Below are 19,150 nucleotides of genomic sequence, written 5' to 3'. Positions count from 1 at the left end.
AGAGACGCAGCGGGGGAAAACGTTCTTGGCACAACTTTGTACCATAAAAGTTGAAAGCATTCCTGCAGTCTTGGCCTATAAGCACAAAAAATTATGTGAAATGAGAATGGCAGCACAGTGGCATTGTTCGAGACCATCGCTCCAACGCAAACATCAGCGATGCAACGACTCTCATCAGTCTGTCCGTAAACGTGAGCTTTCAGTCCTTAGGAGACATAAAATGACGTTACTCCTTGCAACCTTGTTTGCAAAAATACTACATTTAAAACATTTGTGCACTCCTTCTTGTTAAGAAGACTTGCCTAGTTTCTAATTACACATTAATCTTACTCTGCTGTCACCCTGGTGAATAAAGATGGAAGTCATTATGTTTGTGGTGCTCACAGCATTAAAAATCAGACAGACTTTGTATGAAAGATGGTCTAATTCCCCATGAAGTCACCTTTAAAGCCTCAGTTTTAGCCTCAAGGCCATAACCATCGTAGGTTTTTTGGAGCCAGAGCTGACCATATTTGGCCAGGAGGGTGGCATGATTGGGAAGCAGCTAATAGCAAACATCTTAAAAAGCTTTTAGTGCAACTTGTTTTTCAAATAAAGAGCATGAATTTCACTCAACAAAACTGGAGCACAGACTTCAACCACAAAGCAAGCCATTGTAAAACTCTTGGACACAACAGATTTACAGCAGTCTGAGCTTTTAGGCTCACAGCGACAGTATATACACTCAATGCAGCATCGTGAGTACATCCCTTAGCTGCTCATTAACCCTCATCAGCCAATCAGATTGCAGAAACTCCTATCCGAGGAGAATGGCCAGATTGCTTTGAGCAGATAAGAAGGCAACAAGTTAACCATGAATAACAACCAAAGTATGCAGAAGAGCATCTCTGAATGTATCAAACCTTGAAGCAGATGGGCTACAGCAGCAGAAGACCACACCAGGAGACAAGAAACTGAAGCTACAATTGACACAGGCTCGCCGAAATTGGAAGAACATTATCTCCTCTGCAACATTCATTCCTTGTAGCGAAACAGTTCAGGCTGCTGCTCCTGGTGTAATTGTATGGGGGATAATTACTTGGCACACCTTGGATCTCTTAGTACCAACTGAGCATCGTTTAATCCCCACATCCTACCTGGTACTGTTGTTGACCATTTCCATTCCTTTCTGCTGGTGTATGCAGCTCACTGTTGAGTTCACTGTACTCAAATTAGTGTATTTACACTACAGCACACACACAGCATATCTGGCTCGTAGAGCTGGATGTGCATCAGGGAAGCACCTGCTCATTATTAGCGTTTTATATTGTTTTCAGTCTCTAACAGTGCCATAATGTTTTATTGTATTATGGGTTAAGTAATAATTGGCCTCACCAGCTGGAACGTACACGGAGCGGATGATGCAGTCTGAGACACACTTCAATCATGCATTCAAATTTAATTGCACTGACAGCGAAATGTGGCCCCCAGACACAAATCATTCTTGCAAAAGCTCTTTTCATGTTGAACCATAAAGTCCAAAGAGTTCTGACACTTCTGTAGAAGTTATGGTTCTACAAATGGTGTTTAATCTATGAAATCTTAATTGAATTGTTTTATTTACTGTTTGAGGAGACTACAGGCTGTTATCATAAAACTAAAAGAAATAAATGAATCCATCCGCACCCTGTTGGAAAGCATAAAGATCAGCATTGAGCCCAAGCATCCTGCTTCTACTCAGCAGCTGGACGTGAAAGTTGTAGTTTGAACGTTTGCCAAAATGTTATTTGCCGAGCTTCTCTAAATGATACAAACACACATACACACGCTGCTTTCTGGCCCTCAGTGACCTGATGATCACTCCTGTCTGTGGTCGCCCTCTGCTGTGAACTCCCCAACCAAGGCAGTGAGGCACGCAAGCCGCCTCGTCCGCAGCCAAAGACCAGCTTCCTCGTGTGTGTGTGTCTTTGTTGTGTGTTTTCATCACAAACACTGTGTGGACCCGAGCTTGTTTTGAAAGGCACAGATTGATGATGACTTTTGGTTATCCAAACAAGAGCTCACAGCAAGTAACAGTGAAACAGAACCTAAAGTGTGCTGTTTGTTATTCTTACATCATTGCGTATACTACAGACTCGTGCACTAATTATCTTATTACATGCTAAGACAATAAAAACAGCTTGGCCAGCTTGTCTTTTAATAGGTTTATGTAAGAGGCTCTGTTTATTTTCTTTCATAGATTGATTCCTATGAAAGAAAATAAACGGAGCTTTCTGACTTTGTGTCAGTTCACCTAAATCACACTTTAAAGGCTCAAATTTATGAGGACTGATACTGCAACATAATTGCACATAAGCACGGCACTTTTTCCAACTACCCATCTCGTCTTATCTCTGCGTGTGAGTTCTTTATGGGCAACAATAAAGAACAATGAGTGGGGCTGATTTATAGCTTTCTGTTTTTTTGTGATTTCTTTCGTTTCATAGGTATTTCATTTTGTTTTGATTGGCCAGAAACGCACATTCCCGTCTGGTTATTTCAGCTAAGAAAAAGTTCCTAATAGAGTTTCCAGAAACTGTACTATGTCATCATTTACAATACTATCCAAACGTTTTAGATATTTAGGTTGTCATCAGTCAAGCAAAAATATCAAGGAGGTTCCCAAATTAATTGTGTTTCGTGACAACAAGCCCAATTACAGAGTCATAAAAACTTATCTTCAGTGACAAGGAGAACAGTGAGTCCTGCAGCAGATGGTCTGGCGCCGACAACAGCACTGATCTCAAAAATCATGCGCTCAGCTTGAGATTATATGAAGAGACAGAAGACATGAAGACAACTGGAAAACTCTCCAAAACGCTTGAAGTGATCTGCCTGCCAAGAACCTTGAAAAACTGAACAAGTACAGAGTGAGCGCGGTCTTAAAAGCAAAAGCTGGAAACACCCTGACAGAATATTCATCATCCTTACTTTACTGTATGTTGATACTGTGATATAGTTTTCCCTTCAAACCTGTGTGCCATCTACACCCACCACCAACTTTATAAGGTTAGCACAAACATCTAATCAGCCAATCACATGGCAGCAACTGTATTTAGGTATGTAAACATGGTTAAGATGACCTCCTGAAGTTCAAACTGAGCATCAGAATGAGGGGGGGGGAAGGTGATTTAAGTGACTTTAAATGTGGCGTGGTTGTTGGCTTCAGACAGGCTGGTCTGAGTATTTCAGAAGCTGCTGATCTACACACACCCACTCTACGGTTTACAGAGAATGGTCTGAAAAAAAGAAAATATCCAGTCTGGATGAAAATGACTTCTTGAGGGGTCATAGGGGATTGGAAGGCACTAGAAACTCAAATAACCACCCACTGCAACCACAGTATACAGAAGTGCATCTCTGAACTCAAAACACAGATGAGGCAGATGGGCTACAGCAGCAGAAGACCACAGTGGAATGGATCCATCCCACCTTGCGTCAACGGTTCAGGCTGGTGGTGTTGGTGCCCTAGTACCAACTGAGACTACCCGAGTTGTTGCTGACCATGTTCATCCCTTTATAAATCTCCTAATGATGCAGGATTAATGCACCATGTCACAAAGTTTAAATGATCTCTGACTGGTTTCTTGAATATAACAATGAGTTCACTGTCCTCAAATCGCCTCGCCGGTCACCAGATTGCAATCTAATAGAGCACCTCTGGGATGTGGTGGAACAGGAGATTTGCATCATGGATGTTCAGCTGACAAATCTGCAGCAACTGTGTGAAGTTATCATATCAATATGGACCAAAATGTCTGAGTAATGTTTCCAGGAGCTTGTTGTATCTGTGCCACAAAGAGTTGAGGCCATTCTGAAGGCAAAAGGGGGTCCAAACCCAGAACTAGCAAACATACCTCACAAAGTGTCCAGCGAGTGTATGTTTTGTCTGCCAATCCAGTACAATAAATCTGAATAGAGTTTCTTTAAGGTATTGGAAAGATTTAAAATTGAAATCAATATTTATTTATTTTAACCAGAAGCAGTGAGCTGACTGGGCCCGGTTGAAAATGGTTTTCTTCAAGTCTGGGAATTATCCTGAAAAAGATTTTCACAAAAAATCTGCACTCCGCTTAAATTTGAAGGAGTTATTTGATAGTTTTAGCCCTCTAAACAGAGGCTCCTCTAACATCTACTGTGCTGGAGTGACAGTAGAGATTTCCTACCTCATTTACATCTAATATGAACATGCAGTCTGTATCTGGATAACTTATCAGCCGGACCACATGTGGAGGTGGTGCTGTGATCTCATTTCAACCAGGTGTAAAAGTAATCTGTACAGTGAGAACACATTTAAAAACAAGAGAGAGAGGAAAAAAAGCAAAACAGAAAACCAATCTCAAAAGTTGAAAGGTCACCTGACTCCACCTCATCTTGCCAACTAAAACAAGGCTGACTAAGACCACAGGAAGAAGCAGCAACTATCAGAGATGTAAGGGGGGAAAGAAAAAGCTGTATTGTTTCCACTTACCTGAAACTCACCATGTGTGGTCAGTCAGTCACACCTACATAATTTGCAGCTTGATATCAGACCAAATTGTGGGAAGGAAGTAGATAAGGAGAAACATTTTAAAACCAGGTGGAAATGCAAAGACTCGTGGATTAGATAGAATTCTCCAGATAATTGTATCCAAATCTGGACTGCATTTTAAAATGAGGTTGGCTGATCTGAAATCCTGGATAAATAAACCTTAGACATGAACACGCTTAGGATAAGACGAGAGGCATTAATTAATTTTAAATGAATTTTCTGCTTTGACATGTTGATATTGTCACCGGCCAATCCTACAGTGTGTTAGTGCATATCTTAAAGCCAATGCCTTTATTCTGATTGTGTTACTCGGCTTCAAGTGCAATGGTTTCTACTGAAGGCAAATCTTTTTTAAAAATAAGAGCGGGTCACCGAGATAAGGAAGGCTGTATAGTTCCCCAGTGCTTCTGGGCTCCGTGGCTTCAGCAAACCTTACACAAACAGGAGTAAACAGTCCCATTGTTTGACACTATTTTCAGATGTGCATTGATACAGGGTTTATTCCTTAGAGCAGAGGTATCGAACATAAAGCCCGGGGCCAGAATCAGCCCGGAAAACTCTTGGACGGTTTTGGAAAAGCTGAAGGAGTGCACAGATTTTGAACTTTTAATTATATTTTCACAAGTTTTACAGCTTTTATCTTCACTTAAAAATATCCTTTTGTTCATATTACACCAAAGTAATTAAGTAATAGATAAACAGAAAAAATAAATGACAGAAAGTTCCTGTTTTTCTACTACCTACTATATAAATTTATGCTTTTCATGGTAACGTCACAGAAAAAAGGACATTTTCTTTTATTTCATTTACGAGACAGTCTGGCTGATGAACTACTAGAACTTACACATTTATCATGTAGTTTCACTGATCCAGCCCACATCAGGTAAAAGTAGCTTGTATGTGGCCCACAACGTAAAATTAGTTTGAAATTCCCAATTTAGAGAATGGATTCCTGTGGCACTGAAACAAAAGAATGGCAGTGATAGTGTGTTTCACTGATGTGTTTTTGGACATCAGTGGTACTCGGTGTAGAAGAACATTATATGTGCGACAGTGGCGCACACACTACATGATAATCAGATCAATTCATTGGTGGTTTTGGTCTTTTTATGGCAAACGTTGACAACGAGAACAGTATAAAGCTCACTAGCCTGGATCCTTAGGTGCACAGCCATGTGTTGCGTGTTAATGAAAGGTAGCAGGAAATATTTGAGGCATGCTGCTTGATTTCAGTGTTGCTGTCTTCAAAGCAACACTGTTAGATGGCGCGACATCCCGCCCCCTCCTCCTTCGCTTCTCAAGTCTCCGGCAGAAGAAAGGCCGGGGTTAGGAAGGCCCTCTCCTGGGACTGAAGGCATCCACACCATAACACACTCATGTTCCGCTATTTATCAGTTGCTGTATTCATCTTTTCTGTTTTCCTATTCACACCACTATCAGGTTGGACGTGACACCACCCCCACAGAAGGTCAGGATAACACCCCGCACCACTACCACCACCGCCACCACACACATACAAACACACTATAGAGTTATCCTCCTTGAAAGAGATCAAAGATGCTATTGATTGGTAAAGAAGACAAAAGGTAGCTGAGGTGGTTAAAGTAGGCCAGTTAGCATGCCGATGCCTCTGCGTCTGTTCTAATGGGGCTCTGACGTTCAAGATAAATTCCACTGGTGAATGTTTAACATCCCATTAATGGGTAGAAGAGACCATAGAAATGTCTCTACAGCCCTCAACAGACAATTTAAGAACAGCTTTCTCGGGTATAAATCACTTTACAGCATGTTTTTGGTGTAAGTTTTGTGTCACGTGTCTTTGCGCAGGCCTTTAGGTGACTAATAAATTGAACCCACATCCACACTAATCTCCTCGTTGCCAAATTAAGTGCAACTTTTAAAAATGTCTGGAAAAGCAATTCATATTGCCTCTGTTTGAAGTTGTCTGGCACATGCTGGGTGACGATGAATTGTCCCCCAAAGAGTTAATTGATGGAGAGGAGAAAACCTTCAGGGAGGGAAAAGTTCAGTTTTCTGCCTCCCCGTCCTGTTTGAAGGAGATGTGAGTTGGCAGTGCAGGAGAGGCTTGAAGATTAATGTTGCAAAAGGGGGCTCTGACAGCCTTTCCGCTGGTTGTGGTTCTCTTGGGTGGCCCGATTGGTCTTGGATGTCACTTTTGCTACTTAATCTTGTGTATGTGAACCAGGCTGATTCAGAGGGCTGGGGGTTGGAGGGTGGGGCTGTCCGCTGGGCAGCAACAGAAGAGACAGAAGAGAAAACAAGAGTGTCACTCTCCTAATTTTGAGCAGATTAACTTTTTTTTCTTTTCTAAATTGGATTTTGCGCAAGTGAACGCAACAGAAATAAAATTCAGATTTGTTGTTGACATGTTATTACTGTTTTATAAAGCTTTAATCAGCTGATCAAATCACCTTCAACATTTTAGAAAATTAAACCAAATGCATTTCATTGGTTTGTAGTCTTTAAATATGACGTTCTGTACACTTAAGATAGTGTAGGAAACAGTCCTATAATTAAATAATGCAATAATACCATGCTGTTGAAACAGATAATATATAAGGCCAGGCTGTAAATTATTACAGTGTTTTTAAAATGAAAAAAAGCCACCTCCGAGTTCCGTATAGTTCTATTATAGATTATTGGATTACTACTGCTGATGCACATTAATGTGAACAGTAATTATTTTTACCTACTTTAACAAGTATTCTACAAAAGTGAATCATTTTTATGCTCATCAATATTCATTTCTTTTCCCCGCATCAGGCTAAATCTGGAAAAATTATGAACCGGCTGTTAAAACCATTATTTAAATGTATGATGCAGCCATTAAAGAGCGAGAGAGAGAGAGAGAGTTAAATTTGAGTATTTCAATTAGGTTGATGGGTAGACTGGATCTGCTGCGGGGATTGTGACTGGTTATTACATTGTAAGCTCTATTTAATAAAAAAAAAAACACTAAACACGACTAATCGGACACAGAAACAGTCTTTTACCGTAAGCTTCCTGTTTAATTGCAGAAATTTATAAATAGAAACACAGACAATTTTATATACTTACAGGGAGTTTGCCTCACTAAAATAATTACTTTTTTTTTTTTTTTTTTTAAATAAAAGCAGAAAATGCCAACCAAAACACACATCTATCTGTTGTTGCACTTTAGTTGGAACATTACAAATTTGGGTTGTTGTTGGTCTAATGGCTTAGTCATATTAGAGTAAAAAAAAAAAAAAATAGGACATCAACTTTGTTACAGTTTGGAAAAACAATCGTTAAACTTGCCACATCACAAACTATTGCCAGTAGTTGCTGGTGGTCCAGAGGTTGAGCAAGGACGCCTGACTCCAAACTGACTGTAATCACTGTCAGACAGGTTGGTAAAGGTTTGCAAATAACTGATGTCTAAATCATAAATGCAGACAGATTGGCAACACGTTGCAACCAGTCTGCGTCACTCTACGCTGATGAGCGCAACTTGTCTTCGACGCCTCTCTTTGCAGTAGGGGAAGTGACTCAACTGGTTGCCAACTGGTTGTCTTCTGATTTAAATCCTATGTAAAATGTTGCTCAGCACTTGTATCATTTTGCAGCTGAATCGCCTGCAAAATGTATCATCCTGCAACACCTACGTCACAAATTTTAAGTCTGTGAGGTTCTGGCTGAACAGCTCATGTGAATCTGTGTTAGTAGACAGCAACATACCTGTGAGTTGCTGCTGATTTACCGCTGTTGATTGCCGTATTATCACAAACAGATTGCGTGAAATTGCCAGCCCGACTCCATTAAATCCCAAACTGATGCTGACTGATAGCAGACCGACTCCACCTTATTGCCATTTTTTCCCCATCTTGAAGCCCCAAAGTTGCTTTTAAGATGGCAACTTACTGGGCGAACACTTCTGCGGGCCGTCACACACCTGGTCCTCGTCTTCAAAGCAACCATTTCAAAGACAATAAGATTGCAAGTTCATGGGACACAGTCACAATAATTTTGGGGCAGTGGTATGGTCTCCAGTCTAATGTGACTGAATGCACAAATAACCACTGTGATAGCCCCACTTTAAGCTCTGAGACTGATTTGTTACAAAGTATCCCCTTTTAGGTGAGTTCACAGACCTTCTGAAAATATCTGTGCTTTTAATCGGGGGAGTAAAATCACTTATTTATTAGCAGTAAAGCAGTTAGAAAAAAAAAAATCTCCATAACTGACCCAATTAGCAGTCAGACAACCTTTTTAATTCAAACAATCCCAGGAAATACAATTTAACTAAAACTTAATCTGTGTAGGATCAGATCATCTAAGAGTGATTGTTCTGACCAAAAAAAGAGGAAAAAATAAGTTATTTTACAGCTTGAAAAGAAGGAGAACTATAAACTTGTTATGACTACACAGATGTTAAACACTGAAGGGCCATCTGGTAGGTAAAGAGAGCAGTTTTTCTTTCTTCTTCTGAGGTCCTCGAATTGGCTTATCCTATTAGAGGATGTTTAGGCTCAGTCCTCAGAAAAACAGTAAACAGAGAGGGGATACTGCAATGTGACACCAAAGAAACAGACTGGAGGCATTTAATAATTCCCAAATTGACCAAAAAACATTTAAAAACTGACAACAAAGTGAAGCCTGTTCATTACTAAACATATGAATTTAAACCTGGGCTTTGTTTAGTCCTGTGCTTAATCAGTCATTAAATGTTAAATAAACCCAGAAACTGAACTTTTCTCGAGGTTTCGTGAGTCTTTATTTGGGAATGAACTTAGTGGAAAAAAAGAGGCTGTAGCTAGGTAAGCACACAGATATGTGTTAACTACACACATGCTCAGAACTCTAGCTGACAGCTGACCAATCATCCAGCGAGCTCCTTCCAGCTAACATCTCTAAGCCAGGCTACACTGGTCTCTTACTTGACCTTACTGACATTTAACCCTAATCCTCAACACCTTAAACGCTATTTCTGGCCTCAGCTCTAATCTTATTCCCACCATGTAACTTTGTATCTACAGCTTGCTACTCCAGCAAAGCTGAATCATCTCAGCGCTTTCTCCAGTTTCTATTGTTCCCTCGGATTTTATCAGTGACCGACTTTGCAGTTTCCTGCATGAGTCAGGGTGCGTTTCGTCATTGCTGTAACGGCACCGTGAAATTTGCCCGAAACCAAATATGGCTCCGGCAGTGATCAAACTGCTCCGTGCCAAAAGTTTGGCAAAACACAGGTGTTCCCTCTCTACGCAGCAACCATGTTTACTAGATTGTCCCTGTGAAAGACTCACTTTTTCTCCTTTTTTGCTTTCGCATGAAAGGTTTGTGTTTTGAGAGCTGCAAGCTGCCCACATAGTGTCGTCACTGGAGCTGCTTTCCCCGTAAACTGTTTGGATTCAATGAGCTAATCCACCTACAGCGCTTGGCTCCGTGCCACGCAGCACACCAAACACACCATAATGTCTAAAAGGCTAAAATTTATAGGCAACTGTTAAATATTTACTACATATTAGCGACTGATTAATCACCTGTTGCCTGCACACTCACTGCATCGGCTTGTTAGGCCAAGGCTCGTAAAAACTACAATCCAACAAGGCGAATGGAGTAAATGTCACATTGTTGTGTTAGTTACAATAACTCCACTGGGGGGTAAATCTATTATTTAATTTCACCTGTCTCACAAAACACAACTTCACCCTGATCCATCCTTCCTGATGTTCATGCTATGTATTGAAAGTAATTTAAAGCTGGCATCTGCACTACATGAAAGCCACATTACCTTCTGAGAGTGCAGCCAAACCACAGCTGTACTCTGCACATGTTCATCTGGTCTCCTGCAGAGAGAGGCAGTGCATGTCAGAGCCCTTTCTTTTTGTTATTTCTTGTTCTTCTCCACCTCTGATAGTAAATTCTCTACAAGGTCCGTGAAAAAGGACAGTCGGAGCATCATGTCTGTCAGTCTTCAAAGAGTTATGACAAGAGAGAGTCACTAGTAAAAAGCAGAAAGTCTGATAGCCATCAGTGGGATGAGGACTCTAGTAAACGGAGCGCTCAGTCTAGACCACTTGAGACGAACATGTTAAGGTCATACTCATAAAAGTACCCTAGACACTTCACTCCTTACAGGCCTGGAGGGGAAGAGACGGAGGGGGAATCACCTGCACAGATGAGTCAGGAGATGCTGAACTGCAAGCTGCTACTGGGTCCCCGTTACAGAGAGAGAAATAGCTCGCATGTGCAGCGCATTATGAATGACGCTCACAGCAGCCTACACTGGCTGCGTGTGTGGCAGGTATGTAGGAAGGGAAGGGCAGTGGACTGAAACGTGACAAAGGTGTCATCACATAAAGAAAACGGGGGGAAAAAGGCAAATGAATTTAGAACTTTTAGACATCCAGTCCACTGAAGAACTAAACAGATCCTTCAGTGGCCACCACTAATTGACCTTTAGAAGGAATGCAACACCTTCTCCTTGACTGACATTTGCTTTTAGCAGCTCCTGTGGTATGGGGCAGTGGGCTGGTGGAAGGCGATAGTGAGGGAGGGGTGAAGGGAGATCCTCTGGAGATAAACCGCCATGCCCCCTGTCCCTCAGACAACAAAGAAAGTGAGTGATGTTTGTCTGAAAACCAAGAGCCGCAATCCCTCGTTTTGATGTGTGGGCCACCTGGGATGCGGGTCTCCGTCAGCACTCGGGCCGAGGAGAGAGGAAGAGAAACAGGACTCACACAGATCTCGTCCTCAGGACAAACAATCTCAGTGACAAGCCGGCCGCAATCCCACGGAAGTCACCCAACAGATGAGGCATTCAAACACACAGAAAAAACAAGGGACGCTTAGGTGGCTACAAAAGGGCCGGAGCAGCACAGCATGGTTTGAGGATTAAAGTTTGATCCCTGCAAGAAACAAATGAATTTAATTTCATCTAAAACTCACAAATGGTAAAAAAATAACATCATGAAGGTAGTCCTAACAAATATTTTCTTAAGCGCTTTCTTAAGTTTAACTTTGAAGGATTTTACACAAACTTCCACACTCCTGAGGTAAATATTGTACTACCTTATGTGTCCTTTACAAAACCTCAAATTTGGTTTCAAAATACTCAATGCATGCATAATACAAAACAGGGGTTTTTTCTCCTGCCTAACAAACTTTGGATACTTCTATTGGAGATCATTTTGTATTGAGGCACATACCCAAATTTACCTCAATATTCCTGAAAAGGTTTAAAAGTAAGACGGTAAGCAGTATTTTGTCAGTACTCTAATGCAGGACCATAAAGGAACAAATTTAAACAAAAACTGCAGTTTTGCAAGTTTATCGTCCTGTTTGAAACTGTGTGAATTCACTCACACTGACCAGAGCTTTAGTTTTTAGGATTTATAGGACCACAATCTGTGAAGATCTTGTGGTCTTGAGACTCGGGAAGCTTCACAAACCTGCTCCTGCGACAGACAAATTTATGAGACTTTCTTTTTTTTTGCATTTCCACATTGCAGAAAAACAAAAATAAAGAGATAATGAGGAAGTCTGACTGCCAGTCATCCTAAACTAATGTGAATAAAGACTTCCTTGTTCCAATAGGATTAACTGGAAAGAAATGACTGTGGCAGCTGTCTGGTTTGGTTCCCAAGGGCCTCAATTTCCACTTGATTAACTGACATGATCAAATTACATGTAGACATTTAGACTAATTTAATATTCTCTAATGTTCATGTTTTTTTTTTTGTTTTTTTTAAAAAAAAATATAAGACCGTCAAATTAAAGTTAAAGTAAAAAAAGCAAACACTCGAATGACTCATAAGGCATACCATAACGATCCCGGCATGTCGCTGCAAAGCGCGAGTGCGCTCACTCACTGCTTGGCAGGGGTGTAACTCGTTAAGATTCTATCAGGTTTGAGCTGTTCATTAGTCTTATGGCTCGACCACAAACCCTTCAGGATCAACGTGCGCGACAGGAGGGATTTCTCTGCAGTCACATTCTGACCAGCTCTGAGAAATCTGGAAAAACACAAATCTGGCTGACTAAAAATGAGTGAATTACTAAGAAACTGCTGAATTTTTCATTAAAAGCAATTCTGGGCAAGACTCCCATATTCTCTAACAAAAGACTCTAGGATTTTTTTTTTTTTTTTTGGTATTGTCTTTTAACCTAAAAGCAATTTAAAAGAGAAAGGCTTAATTAATATGTATTATTCGTCAAATGACCCACCTATTTTGACTATGTGGAAACTCTAAACAACATGATTTTGAAATTTGCACCATAACTGTGGTTCATCTGCAACCGCTTTTCTGTTAATCATCAGGTTAAATTAAACATATGAGATTGACACCTTCAGGGTAAACAAATCCATCGCTTTTGGTGCCGTGACACCAGTGAAAATGTCACAGTGCTGCAAATTTCTGGACTCGCCTCAATCATGTCACAGATCTGGAAACCATTATTTAGTCCAGGGTACATTTCGTCACCAGCTTACATCATTTCGATGCGTTTCCGTCATTTGTGTTTGTTGTTCAAAGGGGTGTGAGAGTGTTGAAGGCAGGAGAGTGCTGAAACAAAGAGGAAACACCCCGAACAGACCCAAAGGTCCTGCTTGATTACAGACTGGTATCTTTCTCGGATAAAACGTGATCGAAAGTGATTTCTACGCTCGGTGGAGAGCTTTTTTCTTTCCCCCTCACTACGAGGGGCCGAGAATGGTGAGCGGCCTGCACAGAGCATCGGCTGTGGGAGGCAGAGTCGGGGTACAGGGCCCAGATGGATGTCAGGGCAACATCTGTTCCACCTCCTGGCTGGATCTTATCAGGAGAAACGCTGCCACACACACTGGACGGGAGAAGCCGGAGAGAAAGAGGCATTCTTTTCAGAGTTTAAAAAAACATGCCAGCTTTTGTTTGTCCTGTAAACGAAAGTTAGGTTCCGGGTCGGGTCACACATTTGCATTTCACAAAGCTCACAGGGTTCATTTTGTGGTGTGTGATAGCATTTGCTTATACTTGTGCTGTATGACATGAATTTCAATCCTTATACATTAAGCAGTATTTGCCAAAATATGAACATAATCCAGTTAATATTCTTATAAAATTATGTTTTTTAGTAGAATATTCAATAACTAAACCGTTTAAATTATAATCATTTTAACCAGTCGGCAAAAATGCTGCAGCTGTTGAACGCTGACATGTTAAATGAATGCTGTCATTTAACATGTGAGTCAGCTGCACGTGTATTTTTGTTGATATCTATTGTTTCTGACACCCATTTCAGGACTTATGAGCACAGTGTGCTATTCTACTCCTTACTTTTATGCAACAGAAGTAAAATGAAGTACAAACAGCATATATTCCATAATGTTTTTTTAAAAAAAAAAAAAACTCTTTGACCTGTTTTTAATTACCGTGGGAGAGAAAGTGTGAGAGAAAACACACCCAGGCAGCTTCGTCTTCACTTCACATCACAGTTTTGCTAAAAAAGATGAAATGCTGCAAACATGACATTGTTTTATAAACCCACATAGCTTCTGCTTCCAACAATATGAAATATCCTGGAGCACCCTAAAACGTTCAAATGAACACCGGCCGTGTTTGAACTGCACCTGATGGAAAATTTCCTGTTAACTAAAGTGTGTGTGTGTGTGTGTGTGTGTGTGTGTGTGTGTGTGTGTGTATACACACAACAAACTGTAACCAAGTTGTAAATGTGAGAAGAAAAAAAAAAAGCCCAGATAATGACGTGAATGCAGCACTCTTGATGTCAGAAAATCAAAACCAAAAAGACAAATGATAAACTATGATGAAGGCTGCAGCCTCGCATGGCGGATAATTGCTCGTGGTTGGCAGCTTTGAACTGTGTTGCGTAAGTTCAGCGTGCTTCTGTGCAGCATCAGCCGCAGTCGTTCTGTAGAGGGCAATTTTCCTTGTTTTATCCTTTTGTTACAAATCACACCTTCACTTTATATTGCTGCCAACAATTAGGCTTGCCATAGATTTGTAGATCTCTTTGCATCTTCCTCCCTTCCTGTCTGCCATTAATCAAGATTCATTTTAGGAAATTATAAATTGTGCCTGCAGAGACTTGAATGTACTGTCTCCATCACAGTAAACATCCAGTTTCGGTTATTGTTGCTAGGTAATGTACTGTGAACGAAAACCGACTAGAAAAGTCTTGACAGATGACGATAGTTTAACTTTGCAGCTTCATACTGAGGGTCTGCTGCCAACAAGGACGAGACACTCCCCGAGCCAGACACCAGGCATTAAATGAGCAGAGCAGGTGAAGGTTTAGCGAGGAGAAGACCGTCTGCGTCTTCTTCAGGGGAATTAAATCACCTTTACAGACATGGAGACAGAGTGGGGAGAAGTGGAAGCGTGAGAGGTCCCTCGCCTCTCTTCTTTCTCCCGGGAGGGCTGCTCCTCTGAGGTCCTGGCCTCTTCCCTTCCCCTGGGCACTCGGCATGGCCACGCTGAGGGAGGGCTACTTTGGTGTGACCAAAGGGAAGCAGAGCGATCAAGAGTGAGACAGAGAGATGGAAAAAATCTGAGCAAAGAAAAGAAAAAAGAAAGAAAGAAAAAAGATAAGGAGAGGGAGAAAGAAGGACTTAAAATAGAAAGTGAGAGCGACAGGAAGAAAAAAGGGGGAGCGAGACGAGCGCAGCAGCCCATGGTTTGTCTCAGGGCTGCAGGAGCTTCCAGAGCTGGTGTGCAGCAGACTGAAGAGAAGCACGTCTGCCCCAGAGGCAGAGACTGGAAAACAGGATCAAAGAGTCGCCAGGGCAACCTGCATGACACACATTGTATTAAAGCCACACGGTTAATTTGAAAGAGAGGGAAGAAGGGCAAAAGGAGAAGAAAGGGGGAGGCAGAGGTAGCACAGAGTAGAGTATATTTATCAGGAACTCCTGTCTCACTCTGTTAACTTTCCACTCAGAACTTTCTTCAGCTGCTCCACTTTGACTCTCTCTTACTCACTCTCTCTCTCTTTCTCTCTCTCTTTTTTTTAAACCTCTGGCTCAAACTCCTCTGGGTCATCTGCATTTTCCTGATTATCCTCAGGTTTCCACGGGTCGCCCTAAATCACAAACCAGAGGTACTGTGAAGAAAACATGCAAACTTTCAATTCTTTAAATATTTTGTGCTAAAACATGAAATGCAAATAATCCATCAAATATTTTCCCATTCATACCAATTTTGACCAAATTTATGCTTGCACAAAATTCCTTTAGCTCCACAGTTCTGCAATTATTCTGTGAATAACTGCATTATGCCCCTCGATAGCATTCAGAGGAAGTAAAAGGGCAAATGTATCAGATATTTTACTTCCACAGTTTAAGAAGCAAAAGTGATCAAAATGCCAACAAGAACTATGACGGTGATTTTGCTTTTAAAAAATGAATCGCCTTTTTTGAGACAAGTGCAAGATGAGATAATAACAACAACAACAATGTAAATACTGCATTTTTAAAGGTCTGGGTAATGAAATGACATGAAAAGGCCAACACTGGTATCATCCCTAGTCAACAGATTTATTTTGCTTTCAAGCGAACAAATGCATCATTCTCACATCAGGTACAAAAAGTGGTTAAATCTCTACAAACCTGACAAAAATACTGATCAAAATAACAACAAACAATACAGAGTACGCAGAGAAGAGGAGGTGTGAACATTATTCATAAGCACATCTTCGGGACAACCACACACCTGTGGCACAATGAACATGACTCATTTTAAGAGGTGTGGAGTCCACCTGAGGGCAGCTGCACTGAACTGGCTTGTCTAGGCCAAAGAAGCCCCATCGAGCAGTAATGGAAACAGGGAGCGGAGCTGGAGTGGAGGGGTAGTGTTGGTTTGGATGAAGTGGGGCAGAGGTACGTGATAAACAGCAGACGGGGAGGGGTCTTCAGACAGTTGGAAGGCATTAGTGTGTCGGACAGCGACTTGTCAGATGCAGCTGTTGCTGTGGCTGATTGATAGTTTGTATTTCACCCCGATGGGAGTCTGCAGTCACAAGCCAATGCTGAAAGGGATTATATCAAAATCAAAAGAAAATAAAAATACATACTGTAAAAAAACAAAAACATAATCAGAAGTGACAATTTTAGTGTTAAGCAACAAAGTCCATTACATTTCTCTACTTTGTGGAGAAATCCAGCCTGGTCAATCATCGTTTTTTTCTTCTTTTTTTCTTCTTTGATTTGAAAAAATTCCTAAGTGTGACTCGTGTGTGTATGACATATAAAAAAATCTGAATGCAGCTCTAAGAGGTTAAGATACAGAGCTAGAAAATATATCCTAAGTTGCACATTTACAAAAGCATTCAAACTCATTTCCACTTTCTCTGAAAGACTAATGTCTCCATAAACTCACCTAACACTAGTCACATGATTAGTAGTACTTGTGTATGGCTGCACAGGAGGGTACACAGCAATATACTTGTCTGCATGTACATACGATACTCCATGAGATACTCAGACTACACTATTCAGATTAGATATTCAGACACGGTGTGACACACCGATATGTAACTACCGTTCATAACACAAGGCTTTGGACTATGCACTCCAATCACACGATGGCATTCGCTGTTACCGAGTCAAAAGGAGAAGCACACTTGACAGCCATACAGTACTTCTCAGTGGAAAGAACTTCAACCATGCCCACCCAAACATCCTGCAAAGTAATTAGTGGAGATGTTAAACATATCTACAGACAACCTGGGCTCCACTCTGTGTGTGTGTGTGTGTGTGTGCCTGTGTGTGTTAGTGCTCAATAATGACCAAAGGAATGCCATATCTTCCAAATGCCATTGATTTAATCACAATGGCACAAACAGCAGTAAACAAGATTTCTGTTGCCGGCAAAGTTCAGTGATTTCTTTTGACAAACTGCTTTACACTGGGTGGGTTTAACAGTCGCGCTCCTCCGTAAGGCTGTAGTAGTTGACTGTCGCTTGTGCACACTCTTCCAATTTGAAAAATGAGACCGCAGTGAAGGGAGGATAACATACAATACACATCTCACAGAGAGAAACCAACAACTGCTGTATTTCCTTGTATGTGTCCGAGTGTGTGTGTGTGTGTGTGTGTGTGTGTGTGTGTGTGTGCGCATGTACATGGGCACCAGCAGGATCTGGTGGTATTTAACCGCTAATGTCTCCTAGCATTAGCAGCTTTAGCATCATATCCTTGCCGGCTCTGTGTCTTTGTCCTCCAACAGGCTAATGAACTGACCGAAGCTCTCCTTCACCGCCTCCATGTTGTCAGTGGTGCTGCCCTCCAGGATCCAGCGCTTTCCTCGGGCCAGCGGTTCCAGCTCAAAGTATTTCTTGATCTGCAGCCAAACACACGATGCAATCAGCTAAAATAATCATTTAAAAAAAGTAAAATCTTGTATTTAGCATCTAACAACAGCTCCTGTTTTTAATACAAAGAAAAAAATATTAATCAACATTTTAATTTTCCCCCAGAACATCTTTGATGAAATTCAAAGTATAAAAAGTTCAAATAAAGCAAAAACAAAATCGTCAAACTACAGCTTGTAACGGCATGTAAGCTGGCACATTTTCATCTCATATCCTCACCACACTAGGTCAGTTCACATATTACGTCACCCTCAAACATGTGGGAGAAAGTAACTTTAAAACGTTGTGCTTTAGTAACACATAAGACTGAAGACATGGTATGTTTTTTTAGACCGGTATCCATTAATTTCTGCTGTTCGATCTCACAAACGCACGCACACGTACGTACGCACACACACACACGCACACACGCACACACACACACACACACACACACACACACACACACACACACACACACACACACACACACACACACACACACACACACACACACACACACACACACACACACACACACACACACACAGCTAAATGAAACACAACAGCCTCTTCATCTGAGGAATAAAAGGGTTGGCACTGCTCTTTGTAACAGTTATTATAAAGTTCATATGTTGGCTTTTGGCTGCTCTTGACAGTGGGGGTGCTGTGAGGTTCGGGGGAGAACCAGAACCAGCTGTTACGTAAAAACAAATCTCAGCAGAGGGAAACAATGTCTTAGACCTCCACTGAAGGTACTGCAGGTTGTTAGGGTTTCTGACATTTTCAAGCTGAGAGATATGGAAACAATTTTTTTGCCCGATGTGAACCCAGTTCAGCCATCTCCTCCCGTTTGTCTTATAGCCAGTGAAGAATGCACAAAACCAAATGTGTACTGTCAGCAGCTCTGGGAGAAAACTGCAAAGCTTCAAATGTAACAGATGCAATAAAAACACAATTTCCCACCTTATTAACTAATTTAGTCAGTTTCATGCTCAGTTTGACAATGGTGTATAGGCTTGCAGAAATGTACACAATGTGTACAGACGCTGGGTTGAAATATATGAATATAGGCATCTCTATTTCACACTCATCTTTATCAGAATATTAAACTACAAGCTAAACGACTGTGTTTTTTCGAATGCAATATTCACATTGAGTATTGACAGGCTGGAAAGAGGACAGCACATTAAAAAGCTATGCTCTGAAGCTATTTAAAACATTACATTAGCTATTATCAATTTAATTGATTTCTTTAGTGCTCATTTCTAC

At 41.1% G+C, this 19,150-nt stretch overlaps 1 protein-coding gene across 3 annotated transcripts in view; it reads right to left on the bottom strand.

Annotated features, from left to right (window-relative positions):
* Positions 1–16,040: 16,040 nt before the first annotated feature.
* LOC116311037 (ADP-ribosylation factor-like protein 15) overlaps positions 16,041–19,150 on the bottom strand; it is a 96,944-nt gene continuing 93,834 nt past the window's right edge. For 2 of the 3 annotated variants that reach the window (XM_039620549.1, XM_031728039.2), the window contains one exon: positions 16,041–17,868. In XM_039620549.1, coding sequence (XP_039476483.1) covers positions 17,716–17,868 — 153 coding nt within the window. In that variant the 3' untranslated portion in view covers positions 16,041–17,715. The remainder of the gene's footprint in view (positions 17,869–19,150) is intronic. The other variant, XM_039620551.1, reaches the window with a different exon arrangement.

This window comes from Oreochromis aureus, linkage group 12, assembly GCF_013358895.1.
Source record: "Oreochromis aureus strain Israel breed Guangdong linkage group 12, ZZ_aureus, whole genome shotgun sequence".
Taxonomy (NCBI): Eukaryota; Metazoa; Chordata; class Actinopteri; order Cichliformes; family Cichlidae; genus Oreochromis; species Oreochromis aureus.
Note: the sequence above shows the minus strand (reverse complement) of the source record. Positions and strands in the feature narration are given on the sequence as shown.